At 42.3% G+C, this 13,925-nt stretch overlaps 1 protein-coding gene across 2 annotated transcripts in view; it reads right to left on the minus strand.

Annotated features, from left to right (window-relative positions):
* Window positions 1-201: 201 nt before the first annotated feature.
* The window catches only part of RNF103 (ring finger protein 103), a 94,368-nt gene continuing 80,644 nt past the window's right edge, over window positions 202-13,925 (minus strand). For both annotated transcript variants that reach the window (XM_011228823.3, XM_002922336.4), the window contains 3 exons: window positions 4,862-4,983; window positions 2,035-2,149; window positions 202-808 (listed from right to left, as the gene is read on the minus strand). In XM_011228823.3, coding sequence (XP_011227125.1) covers window positions 666-808; window positions 2,035-2,149; window positions 4,862-4,983 — 380 coding nt within the window. In that variant the 3' untranslated portion in view covers window positions 202-665. The remainder of the gene's footprint in view (window positions 809-2,034; window positions 2,150-4,861; window positions 4,984-13,925) is intronic.

The following is a 13,925-nucleotide window of genomic DNA, read 5'->3' on the forward strand; positions in this document are numbered from 1 at the left end:
GTTCAACAGATGACAGAAAGCAGAAGTGTGGCTTCCACACCACACCTGTGAAGGCTGGGGAACAGCATCCTCGGAGCAGAAGCCTCTCATGTGAGCTTCCACGTCCCGTACGACTGGCCACAGCACTCCTCTCTTTCCAAGGTCAACATGTGAGACTGCAAACACCTTGAAAATTCACTGCACATGACAATGTACAATGAGACCAAGTGTTAAAGCAGAAATTTATTAAAATCCATTTTATATAGTGTTTTAGGGACAAAAAAAGGTAGAGTCCTCAACATTCCGGCAATCAGCTCTAGCCTCAGAAGTGCTCTAGGAGAAGACAGATTCCTTGGCCCTTTCCTCCAAGAGATACTTCTGTTTACATTCCTGAAAATGATGCATTGCAAGAAGACAGACTCCTTTGCCCTCCCCCCCAAACGATACTTCTATGTATACCCCTGAAAACGATGCATTTATAACCCCGCCTCTCAAGGGCAATCCCGTTGAGATCCCAAAACCTCTGCAAAGAGTGAAGAGATATGAGCAGAGAACCTTCTCAGAATGCAGTGTGTCATTCAGAGATGTAGTGCAAGAGATACATAAAATGGTGGCTGCTTCAGAGGAGTGTACCCGCTTCTGGCAGGTGGGCCGAGAAAGAGCCTGGGGGCCCGGCGGGGCAGCCCCTAGCTGCGGAGTGTGGCCAGGCGGGACTGCATGGCCTCCAGGGCCTCTTCCTCCTCCTCATCTTCTGATGCCGCCATCGCTCCTGGAGGTTCAGGCTCTGGAAGGGCGTCGGTCACTTTACTAGGTGCTTTACCCAAGGCCCCTGAAAAGAAACAGCAAATAAATTAACCAAATATCATTTTAAAGAAGTGGTCCTCATCCTCTCTGCCTTTCATACCTTGGAGAGTCCAACAAGAAACAGAAAAGGGCCAATAAAATGAGCTGTTTGCGTGGGGTTTTGCTCAGTATGACAATATGCAAACACCAGCTTGTCATGAGACCAAGCTTATAATAACTGAGGATTCTGATCTGAAGAATTTTGGTTCTGACACTCTTGGTCTAAATCCCCAAACACCAGATTCCTGAAGATGTTAAATGTCTCTCAGTAAAACTGTTTCTAAACCTTAACAAAATGTTTTCCTGCAGCAACTAGTCTTTCTCCCAACAGTTGTAAAACAAAGAAACATAATTTTAAAACAGATAAAAATTAAATGTCACCAATTTTTTATTAAACCTAAAACCCAAAATCTAGAGGTAAAAATAAACTTTAAAACCTCATTAACCATCTTTTGGAAATAACGACAATTTTTTATTTATTCCCTTTCCAGACTTCTTCTACAGGCCTGGTTTTTACACAAGAGTATGGACTGCAGTAACAAGGCTTTTCTCACACATTATATTGTGAACATCTTTCCATGTCAGTGAATGTACTTCCACATTTACCACAGCTATAAAACAGATGTAACACAATTCAACCAATACCCTACTATTAGGCATTTGGCTTGTTTCAAACTTTTCAGTATGATAAATAATGCTACTACAGACATCCTTGAATTAAATCTTTCATCACATCCTTAATTATAGTATAAACTCCCAGAAATCAATCTGTTAGGTCCAAAGCTTTTGACAGCTACTGCCAAACTGCTTTCAAGAAAGTCTAGAGCAATTTAAGCTCCCAACGGCAGTGTTGTGAGGGCAGTGCTTCTCTTTACCATTTTGAAAACTCTAGGAGTGATGGGTATTAAGGAGGGCATATATTGCATGGTGCACTGGGTGTTACACGCAAATAATGAATCATGGAACATTACGTTAGAAACTAAGGATATACTGTATGGTGACTAACATAACAATAAAAAATTATTTAAAAAAATCTTGGCCTTTTAAAAAAGATAGTTCTTGAAAAATAAACAATATCCATAACCAACTTTAAAATCTAAAAAATGTAGAAGTAAGAGTCCTACTAAAGAAAAAGCTACTAGATAACTTAGTGACTGCAAGAAGAATGACCACAGATGGAGGGGACAAAGAGGAAGAATCTGAGGGCCATACCTGCTGTGATTTCAAACAGAATTTTGTCAATTTCCATTTCTGCTGCTTCTTCCATTTCTTCCTGATCATCCATGCTTTCAAAAGTGTCCTCTAACATTTCTTCTATGATGCCAGCCTAAACACAGAACAAATCACATCACTTCCCTCCACTGGTAAATCTGTTCCCCAGAGAGTCTTCTGTGGGTCTGGTTCCAGCCGAGCTCTAGCGTCTCCAAGTCCAGACCACCCTTCTGAGGGCTAACACCTAGACAAATGGCCACAGGAAACACTGATGCTGTCTTTCCTCTCTGAAGAAAGGCAAAGGCCACAGGGAAATTGTTTCCCATATTCAGCATGAGGGCTGGAGGGGCGCCTCTCTCAGCAGAGCCTCACACAATAATCCAGACTGTAATGACAGCACCTGGGGAACAAGCTGCTGAAAATGAGTGTGCTCTGAGCTCTCTCAGGAAGCATGTGCCCTGGGGTGCCTGGGTGGCTCAGTCGGCTAAGCTGCCTTTGGCTCAGGTCATGATCCCAAAGTCCTGGGACTGAGCCCCGTGTCAGGTGCCCTGCTCAGCGGGGAGCCTGCTTCTCCCTCTCCCTCTGCCACTCCCCCTGCTGCTTGTGCTCTAATAAATAAATAAAATCTTAAAAAAAGAAAAGGGAGTAGATACTTGGTGGACACTATGATACAGGTACTAAGAGCAGAGTGGCGTTCCATGGAACCCTGAAAAGGCCTGAAAAGTACAGGTTACAGCTGCTGGTATAGGGCCAGTCCAGGGGGTCTGGCAAAGATCAATCAATTCACCAAAGACTGATCCTCCAATCCTGACAATAAGACAAGGTTTTTAGACCCAACAAAGTAACGCCCAGACTCTACTGGAAGCCCCGTGCCTGCAGCCTGAAGCCAGCCACTCAGCCTCCTTTGTCCTCAAGATAGCATGGCGCTACTGTGGGGCACAAGAAAACCATTCTCGAACACTGCCCAACACAAGCCAGACCCACAGTCTTCCTTACCAAGCAGTGTCCTAAGCTCCAAGTAAGACCCTACTGACTGTTTTTTGTTTAGTTTTGAAGCAAAAAGTCCTAACGACACCCTCCAATGACAGAAAGAGGCCCCTGGTATCCCTGGGCAGAAGAGATGGGAAGGCACTGAGAGACAGAAGGAAAGTATGGCTTCAGGCTTCTGAGAAGCTGCCAGAAGAGAAAAATCCTAATTGCTTTGACACTTGCAAGAGCTGAGCCCCTTACTTTGAACCTTGATTCAGAGATTCAAGGGGCAGAGGGTCACTTGTGGCAGCTCTGACCCTGGCTCCCCGGCACTTAGCAGGACACGGCACTTAGCAGGACACGACCATGCTGATGGCATCAGGTGTTAAAGGAAGCCCTCTCTCCTGCCTGCCTTTCTGCTGCCAGACCATTCTTAATGACAGGAATCAGCCTACCACCTACATTCTAGCCATTCTCAGATCCTTTCCTCCCAACCTAAATGAACAAATCCAATTCACACAGGTGGAGCCCCTGACCTGAACGAACGGATGTCGTCTTAGTGTTGGAGGAGGGTTAGTACATGCTCCGTAACTGGCTAAAAGAGCCTACTGGAATCCTGACTGTGACAGCCTGCCACATCCTGGAGGCAGAAGTCATTCATCCGTTTATTCACTTATTCAATCAGCAACCATTCATCAATGCCTGCTCTGCGCCACACAACAGGCCAGGCTCTGGGAACAAATGGAATGACTAACATCATGTCCCTGCCCTCAAGGAGCTGAGTCCCCACCAGAGGCTTAGGTTAGTACTTGGGTTGTCGCCTGGAATGAGTTCAGTAAATAGTTATTATCTATTACATGCAGGCCCTCCTCCCAATCTATATTGCTTTCAGCATTCAGAAACCACTGTGGAAAGACCCCCAATTCTAAAAGGGGCATCCCCTCAGATCCTGGTGGCTACTACAGAAGTTAGAATGAGCAGGTCTAAAAGTCATTCTAAGAATTACCTTTTTATTCAGTTCTAGATGGACAGTCATCACACCTTGGGAAAAAAGATCCACACACCACTTTAAAGGACACACACTCCTGACCCCATTTCCTCCCTCCTACTGTTGCCCAAGCACTTCTCGTTCCAAAGACCTGCGTTCTGGGCACTGTATGTCGTCATTCCATCAATTTTCTCCCGTTCCTCTCTCCCAGGCCCTAGAGCCCCACCCAGAATTCAAGTTCATAAATGAAATTTCCTAAGGAAGAAGAAAGGCAATTTCTATACATAAGCTAATATATAAGAATCTGAGGTGTGCAATGCTGGCTCTCGGGTCACAAGTCCTAAGTGAGAAACACACCTGTCCGAGGAACTTACTGTCACCACTTCTCACACAGCTTAGGCAATAAGGTCAGACATGTGTGCTCCAACCCCAGATCTGTCACTCACTACCAAGGTCACTTAGGTAAATTACTCGATTTCCTCCTATGTAAAATGTTTGCATGGTACAAAGTAGCTCCCTCACAGGGCCACCAGGAGGACTCTCCAGGAGTGTGTGATACAGCGTGTGTGATACACCACTGGCCGGCAGGGGGCTCGGTAACAATGTTCTCCGGAGCCTTGTCCTTGTCTGAAGGCCACCAGTAGAAGTCCTTTCTAGGCCCTGATCCTGGGACACCGGCAATCTGACCCAGCCCCTGTCATGGTCGGCTCAGGTGGTTTCAACCAGTGTTAAGAGCTGCTCCTCTGTTTTCAAAATCATTGCTGTCTGGCCACAGTGGTCTGTCTGTTCCTGCCCACTCCTAGCCCTAGTCCCCGGCCATCTGCTGCGGGTGACTGCTAGGAATGGGACGCAGGGTTGGCGCCAAGTCACCTTCATCATCTCTTTGGACAGCTCCCTCATGGTGGCCTGGATTTCTGGGATCTTCACAAGACTCTGCATGGCCTTCATCACTTCTGTGCTCTTCTGCAGGGAACCAGCCACTCGCAAGACCGCTGAGAGGGAAAAGTAAGAGGGCTGTTTAACAGAATGTGACGCTGGATTAACAGTCATAAGGTATTCTAATAAAAGAGAACAGCAATAGGTGGACTCCCAAAGCTGTTTATGAACCTCCAGACTACAGTGCTGTGCTAGCTGACCAAGACACTGACTTTTCCCAATCGTATGTGACTTTGGCTACAACAGGTACACATTCTCTGAGCATGCGCACAAACCAGCGGATCTAGAAAGCGGCCTGAAGGCATGCATCTGATCTTTAAGGAAGAAGTCAGCAGGAATGACTGTGACACCCAAGACAAGTCATGCACGGGAAGAACTGCTCTAGACCTTGACAGGCCACACTGGAAAATTCAACGCTTTAGGCTGCCCAACTGGTGCTCCCCATACACCAGCTTATGGATGACGGCGGCTCTGTGACAGACCTGTCACTGGTCCTCAGGAAAATGAGGGAAATCAGGATGAGATATTACATAATGAATCTGTGGGTCGCCATATGGCGGTTACTGTTCCTTGTTAAGGAAACGTTTTTGGTAGTCTGATCATATCCATACTATATATTCTATCTAAGAAATCACGATAACAGCAACTGGTCATCCTTCTGCCCTGACCCCAGCCACACACACATCTTTAATATTTAGAAATAGAAAGTTAGCACCCCTCCAAATCTGTTCTGGAATTTCAGGAGACTTCCGAGCTGTTCAACGACAGCTTTCACATCTAAGGGGAGCTTTCACATCTAAGGAAGACAAGAGGGAAATGACTGTGTAACTTATACACAATTTTGTGATTTTTCCAAAGGAGTAAGGAAGTTTGCTAGTTGCAGCGAATGTTTCATTTCCCTTAACACTGGAATGGAAAAGTAAAATACTGACCTATTTATTAACATTGAGATTATTATAACAGAAATATCAAGAATCTGTATGGCTGAAATAATAAATTACATATGCCATTATAATGATACAAAAAAGTTCTAAAATATTAACGTTACTATTGGTTATTGTAAAAAGGTAAAAAAAAGTTCTTTTAAACTATAATGTCTGATGTCTTACACAGGCCCATATTTTATCCTAATTTGGGCCCTGAGTCTATATCAGTATGCCTGAATGTGACATTATTAAATAAACTTTTTTGAAATGAATTAGTAAAAACAAAAAGATAGGAGACAGGAAAAAATGGTGTGACAAGTGTTAAAATACTAAAAACATTTGTACTTTGAAAAAGGTATAAATTTCCAATTGTTAAACAAGAAAGGGAAGAGTCAATACAGTGGGGGAAAGAGGAAGCAAAAATAAACTTAGAAAAAAAACTAATTCCAAAAAATTTAATTCGATAACTGATCAGGATTGGGTAAGTGGATTTTTAAAAGGACAAAAATAAATGTGTGTGCTAAGAAGATAACACGTATACAGAGAAAAAGAAAAGACCAGACTAAGATGTACTTTCTGTGTTCCACAAGGAAAGAAACATGTGAGGCAGATAATAATTATTTTATAATAAAAATAGTCACCCCTAAAAGAGAATGAGAAGACAAGCCATAAGCTAGAAGAAAATATTTGGAAAAGACACATCTGAGAAAGGACTGTTATCCAAAGAACTCTTAGAACTCAACAGTAAGGGGACACCTGGGTAGCGCAGTCGTTAAGCGTCTGCCTTCGGCTCAGGGCATGATCCCAGCCTTCTGGGATCGAGTCCCACATCGGGCTCCTTCGCTGGGAGCCTGCTTCTTCCTCTCCGCTCCCCTGCTGTGTTCCCTCTCTTGCTGGCTGTCTGTCACATAAATAAATAAAATCTTTAAAAAAAAAAGGGGGCACCTGGGTGGCACAGCGGTTAAGCGTCTGCCTTCGGCTCAGGGCGTGATCCCGGCGTTATGGGATCAAGCCCCACATCAGGCTCCTGCTATGAGCCTGCTTCTTCCTCTCCCACTCCCCCTGCTTGCGTTCCCTCTCTCGCTGGCTGTCTCTATCTCTGTCAGATAAATAAAAATCTTTAAAAAAAAAAACAAAACAGTAAGAAAATGAACAGCCCAATTAAAAATAGGCAAAAGACCTAAACAGATACCTCACCAAAAAAGATAAACAGATGGGGGGGAAATAATCAACCTGTCATTAGGGAACTGCAAATTAAACAAAGAGATACCACTACACATGTATTAAAACTGTCAAAATCCAAAACACTGACAACACTCAATGCTGGCGAGGATGTGGAACTATAGGAACTCTACTTCATTGCTGATGGGAATGCAAAATGGTACAGCTACTTTGGAAGACAATCTGGCAATTTCTTACAAAACTAGACATATTCTTACTATATGATCCAACAATTGTACTCCTTGGTATTTACCCGAATGAGCTGAAACATATGTCTACACAAAAACCTGCAGCTTACCAGCTTTCTTCGTAACTGCCAAAACTTAGAAGCAGCCAATATATTGCTTGAATGTGAACAATGATAAAGTGTGGTACATACAGACAATGGAATATTCAGCACTAAAAAGAAATGAACTCTCAAGCCATTAAAAAAATGAAGGAAACTTACATGCATATTACTAAATGAAAGAAGCCAATCTAAAAGGCTTACACACCGTATGATTCCAACCATATGACATTCTGGAAAAGGCAAAACTAGGGAGACAGTAAAAAGATCAGTGGTTGCCAGGGGTTAGGGGGAGGAAGGGGTGAACAGGCAGAACACAGAGGATTTTTAGCTACATATATTTCACAATAAAAAAAGAATCTCTGGGGCACCTGGGTGGCTCAGTCAGTTAAACGAGGGGGGGAGGGAAATGGAGCTTGCTTAAGATTCTCTCTCTCTCCCTTTCCCCTCTGCCTCCCCACCCAGCTCACAGGCACATACGCGCGTGCTCTCTAAAGAAAAACAAAAAAACTCCAAAACGTTAAAACAGTACAGAAAACTTGCTGACATTTAAAATTAGATCAAAGTCACACAAGAAGGGATCATGAAATAAGCAGCATTTCCTGGTTGTAGCTCTTTCGGCTAGCCCCTCCCCAGCCCACCACCAGGCCTTCCTGCCGATCCGCCAGTGTCCAGGCTCCGCCAGCGGTGGGGCCTCTGCACATGCTCCTACCTCGACATGCAGTGCAGGCCCCACCAACAGCTCTCTACAGTGGGAACTTGCCAGACAGATGGCTTTTTTTTCTTAATGGTACGCTACATGAATTTGTAGGTCATCTTTATGCAAGGACCATCGAATCTTCTCATTAAGGTATTACATGCTTGTCCAAGAGAGGACAAGATTTCTTTTTTATTTGAAGTGCACTCACGATTTTACTCCCAGTGCCTAGCATTGTGCCTGACACAGCTAACACTCAAATATTTGTTGAAGAAAGCAACAAATGAACTCAGAAGACAACAAAACTATCATTCAAATTTGACTTTAAAAAATGTTAAACATACTCATGTCTTAATAGCAAACAACACTGAGGTGGTTAAAAAAGACTCAAGTGCTTCTACATATAATGACATATTTAAGTCAGAAATGTGTTTTTCCTTTTTTGTACTGACCATAAAAATTCCAGAACATTTTTTATAGAAATAAAATCAATCAATTTCATATGGCAAAAGGAAAGGGAGGGACTTCAACAAACAGCAACTAGTTCTCCCCAAATTCTCAATTATAGACATAGAATGGCTACATACTGGTGACAATAACAGACCAAATTATCTCAGAAAAGAAATGAAAATCCAGAAATAAACATAAAAAACAAGAGAAAAACATTTAAAACCCAGAAATAAACATAAAAAACACTGAAGTATTTAAAGGGTTAATCTTTTAGCATTTCACTATGGAAATTTCCAATATACACAAAAGTAGAGACGTGTCATTTCACCAAAGAGGAGATACAGCTGGCAAGTAAGCACATGAAAAAAATGTCTACTCATCAGCCACTAGGGAAATGCAAATTAAAACCATGATCAGCTCCACACACCCATCAGAATGGCCAAAATAAAAAATAATGACACTACTAAATGTTGTGGAGGATGTAGGAAAAACTGGATCACTGGATCACTCATACACTGACATGTGGGCATTTAAAATGTGCCGCCACTCTGGACAACAATTTGACAGTTCCTCATATACGACCACAAAACCCAGCAATGTTCTCCTGAACATCTATCACAGAGAAAAGATGTATGTTCTTGTAAAAACCTGTATACTTTTACAGCAGCTTTACTCAAAATAGCTGATAACTGCAAACAACCCAGAAGTCCTTCAACAGGTGAATGGTTAAACTGTGGTACATCCATACCATGGAATACTACTCAGCAATAAAAAAGGAATGAACTACTGATACATGCAAATCCTGGGTTAATTTCCAGAGAATTACACTGAGTGGAAAAAAATCAATCCCAAGAGGTTACATACTGTCTGATTCCATTTAAATAACATTCCTGAAATGACAAAATTATAAAATGGAGAACAGATTAGTGGTTGCCAGAGATGGGCAGGGAGGGAGATGCCAGAGATTAAGTGGGTAGGTGTGGTTATAAAAGGACAACATGAGAAATCCTATAGAGATGGAAACTGAAAATATTCTTCAGCTTGACTTTATCAATGCCAATAACCTGGTTGGGATATTATAATTCTGTAAGATGTTATCATTTGGGGAAAACTGGCAAAGGGTACACAGAATCTCTGTGTATTACTTCTCACAACTGGGTGTATGTGAATCTACAATTATCTCAAAATAAAAACCTTAATTAAAAACCCTCAGAAAACGCTGGGTGGCTCAGTCAGTTAAGCATCCGCCCTCGGCTCAGGTCATGATCCCAGCATCCTGGGATCAAGCCCTGCATCAGGCTCCCTGCTCAGTGAGGAGTCTCCTTCCCCCTCTGCCCCTGCTTGTGCTCGTGCTCTCTCTCTCATGCTCTCTCTCAAACAAATAAAACATTAAAAAAGAATATACAAAAATAAAGCAATAATATATTCCAATGCCTGCCTGCTAAAAAAGATACTATACACACAAAAATACAAGTTCTGCTATGAATACTACCACAACAATAACCAAAGATGGAAACAAAAGTAGCTAAATACAGGCTTCACTTCAGAATCAGCAATGCAAAAACTAATGTAGATATTCTGAGAGGAATTTGACACCAATACTGAAAGCAACAAAAGCACAAACTCTACTTATCATTGGTTCTTGTGGAAATTACAGTTATACTTAAAAAACAGAAAAGGAAATTAAAATATAAATATATGTCAAAAAGTATATAAAATAAATATAAAAAAATGGCATCAACAAAAATGCTGCAGCTCCTTGATATTGAGAGCCCAGGGGAGACAGACACTCACAAACTGGACTGTGGTTTTTAAAAGCCAATTCAAACGTGGCAATCACAAACAGAACGAATACAATTTCAAGAAAATATGGAATCTCACAATATTTCACAAATAATGACAAGTGAAAGCTCAGAGAAGTGACAAGAACACTCAAGTGTCAAAAATAAGTATCTTTGGGGGCGCCTGGGTGGCTCAGTCGTTAAGCGTCTGCCTTCGGCTCAGGGTGTGATCCCGGAGTCCTGGGATCGAGCCCCACATCAGGCTCCTCCCCTGGGAGCCTGCTTCTTCCTCTCCCACTCCCCCTGCTTGTGTTCCCTCTCTTGATAGCTGTCTGTCAAACGAATAAATAAAATCTTTTTTTAAAAAAATAAGTATCTTTGAAGAGAATGAGATACTTCTTCCTTATTATAGGGTTCAGAAAAAGAGTTAAAAGATAAATGATTTGCAAGAAACCTCTGATACATAATAGGAAATAAAGAACAGAAAGATAAAAATTAAAAGGAAAAGAAGACAATAAGCATTCTATAACATGGGGAACTCAACCAAAGGCCATAAAATAGAATTACAGTCACTAAAAATTATTGGAACCATGTACGTTTGGGAGACTTCCAAATTTAAAATCGAGTTTATAATTTATACGCTACCACTTGAAAAAATAATTTGAAACGGTTTATTACAAAGACACTGCATTAGCAGGTATGATAAAATAGGTAGAGAGGTGGAACTCCTGGGGGGCTCAGTCAGTTAGCATCTGCCTTCGACTCAGGTCATGATCCCAGGGTCTTGGGATCGAGCCCCACGTCGGACTCCCTGCTCAGGGGGGAGTCCGCTTCTCCCTCTCCTCCCCGATTGTGCTCTCTCTCGCTATCCCTGTCGCTGTCTCTCTCTCATATAAATAAATAAAATCTTAAAAAAAAATAAATAGAAAAGCTAAAAAGGGTGAGTTGATTCCACAGATGCAGGCCTAAGCTTCTCAGCAGTGGCAGACCGAGTGGTTTGGGCTGGACGATTCTGCTGTAGGCGGCTGTTCAATGCCTTCTAAGTGTTTAGCAGGATCTGTGGCTCCTGCCCACCACGTGCCAGCAGCACTCCCCCCATCCTCCAGCTGTGACAACCCAAAATGTCTCCCAGCACTGCCAAACGTCCCCTGAAGGGCAAGGCAGCCCTCTGCTGGGGATCACTGACCTAGGCTGGGAGAGCTACTGCAACTAAGAATAAACTCAGCTTTGGCAGCTCAGCAGCCAAGGGGCAAAGGCTGAAAGTGTTCTGAGCCTCAGTAAGGACACCACTGGTAGGAGCAAACCGTTTCCATGGGAAAGATCATTTGTTTTCCAGCACGGGGTTCTAACAGAAATTTCACACCCCAATCTTTACTGACTACCCCAGTAATTTGTACAGAAGTTATACAAACAGTCTTCATTTAGCTGTATCCTAGCAAGAAAGCATGCAGAGGAGTGCTATGCCAATCCGGCTCATACAGCCCAGGAAGGCCTTTCTGTGGGAGCAAAGCTGAAAGGAAGGAGTACGTGGCTTGCTGACGATCTAGCTGATGATTTGCAGATGGGACCTTAAAAATTTTAGGACAACGATCCCGTGTCACTCAGTGTCAATTACATGTTCTTGTACACGTACAGCTCAGTAAAAGAAGTATTTATATCGACAATAACTAAAATTAAAAAGGAAACAAGCAATTTATTAGGGAGGTATGTTTTCACCCTTTTAGAAATTCCTATTAATACTGTATTTTGTCTGTGCAAAGGAAAAATATTTCATTGAAAAAGACAATTTGCTCTACAGATTTCAAATCTGTGAAAGTTTTGAAGGAAAACATTTAAAACCACTGAATAAACACATGGACAATACGTTAACACAGACACGTATTTATTTCAGAAGATTATTGTTCAGCAAATCTTACAGAAACTGAACTTTAATCTTGTATATACTAGATCATGTTAAACATTAAATGTCAAATAAAGGGAAAGTCTGTTCCTATGTGTTTATTTATGGGCTTGGACTTGGAGACCTGGGTAAGAAATAAGTATGTATGTGTATCTCTTACTGTACTATCCACTGTGTATAATGTTTATGTATATAAGAATAGTGTGTCGTTATATGTACACGTCATTTATACATAATGACACACTATGAAACATAGCCAACTGCCCGACACTCCACATGGTACTCTAACAGTAGTTGCTGATGGAGAAGAGGCTGAGGCCAAAACAAGGGAACTGGTGAACACTTACTTTTTATTTTATATATTTATGTAGTAGTTTTTTTTTACAGTAAGCCTGCATAACTTTTAAATTAAAAATTCTTGCTTCAATATCATTTAAATTTCACAAACATTATGTTTCACCTCAAAGATCCATATTTTGCAAACTCACTTTCAAAGTGCTCCAATCAAAGCAAGAAAACAAACAAAACAGAGAGGCCACAGAAGGAAATCGGGACAGTCCCTCCCTAAGTAGAGTGACCCCCTCTCTTCGCTGCCTTTCTTTCTTGGTCCTCTAGACACACTGTCCCAGCTATCCACGGCCTTCGAGCTCCCATTCAGTCCCTGCTCCAGGACTCCACGATGGCTCAGCATCCAGGCCTAGCCCACCTTTATTTTTACTGTGACAAAATATGCATAACATAAAATTTACCGTTTTAACCATTTTTAAGTGTCACATTCACACTGTTGTGCAATCACCACCACCGTCTCCAGAACTTTTTTCAACTTCCCAAACTGAAATTCCGTCTCCATTAAACTCTCAACGTCCCATTTCCCCTCCTTCCAACTCCTGGCAACCACCACTGTCCTCTCTGTCTCTATGGCTCTGACTGTTCTAGGTCCCCCACGCAAGTGACGTCATATAGTTGTTACCTGTCCTTTCATGACAGGCCTATTACACTTAGCATAATGCCTTCAGGGTCCATCCACGTTGTAACGTGTCAGCATTTCCTTTTTAACTTAAGGCTGAATCATGTTCCACTGTGTGTACACACCACATTTTGTTTACCCATTCATCCTACAACAGACGCTTGCGTTACCTTTACCTGTTGCCTACTGTCAATAATGTGACTATGAACGTGGATGTACAAATATCTGTTTGAGTCCCTGCTTTCAATTCTTTTAGGTATATACCCAGAGATGGAATTTCTGGATAGCACGGCAAATCTATTTCCTGCCCCGCCTTCGAACCTCTCTCTTAATTTACTCCCCCAATTAAAACATACTCATCATCTGTCTTATTCTGCAAGCAGCTGCTGTCAGAAAGCGATCATTTGGAAAGCATCTAATCATGACAATGTATTAATAGTTGACAAGGTTTAACATATTACCCCTCTCAGGGACATCTGCATTTTAACCAAAGAACATCTTAAGGAAAATGACTACATCAAATGGTGGCTTTTCAAAGCAGCAGCAGCCTGGGGGTGGAAGGGGGGCGGACATCGAGGGCAAGACCTGATCTCTCTCGGGAACTCTCAGTACAGTATTTCTAATTTTCTCTTTTCTCATTCCAAAATGTAGACTCCTCCCTCCTGCCCTGTCCTTGATGCCACCTCAGTTACCTTCTTGGCTGTATTTAATTTGCCACAGGAACATCCTACTCTAGATCCTCTCAACAGCCCTCCCTAGGGGGGCCTCCC

This window comes from Ailuropoda melanoleuca, chromosome 4 (genome assembly GCF_002007445.2).
Source record: "Ailuropoda melanoleuca isolate Jingjing chromosome 4, ASM200744v2, whole genome shotgun sequence".
Taxonomy (NCBI): Eukaryota; Metazoa; Chordata; class Mammalia; order Carnivora; family Ursidae; genus Ailuropoda; species Ailuropoda melanoleuca.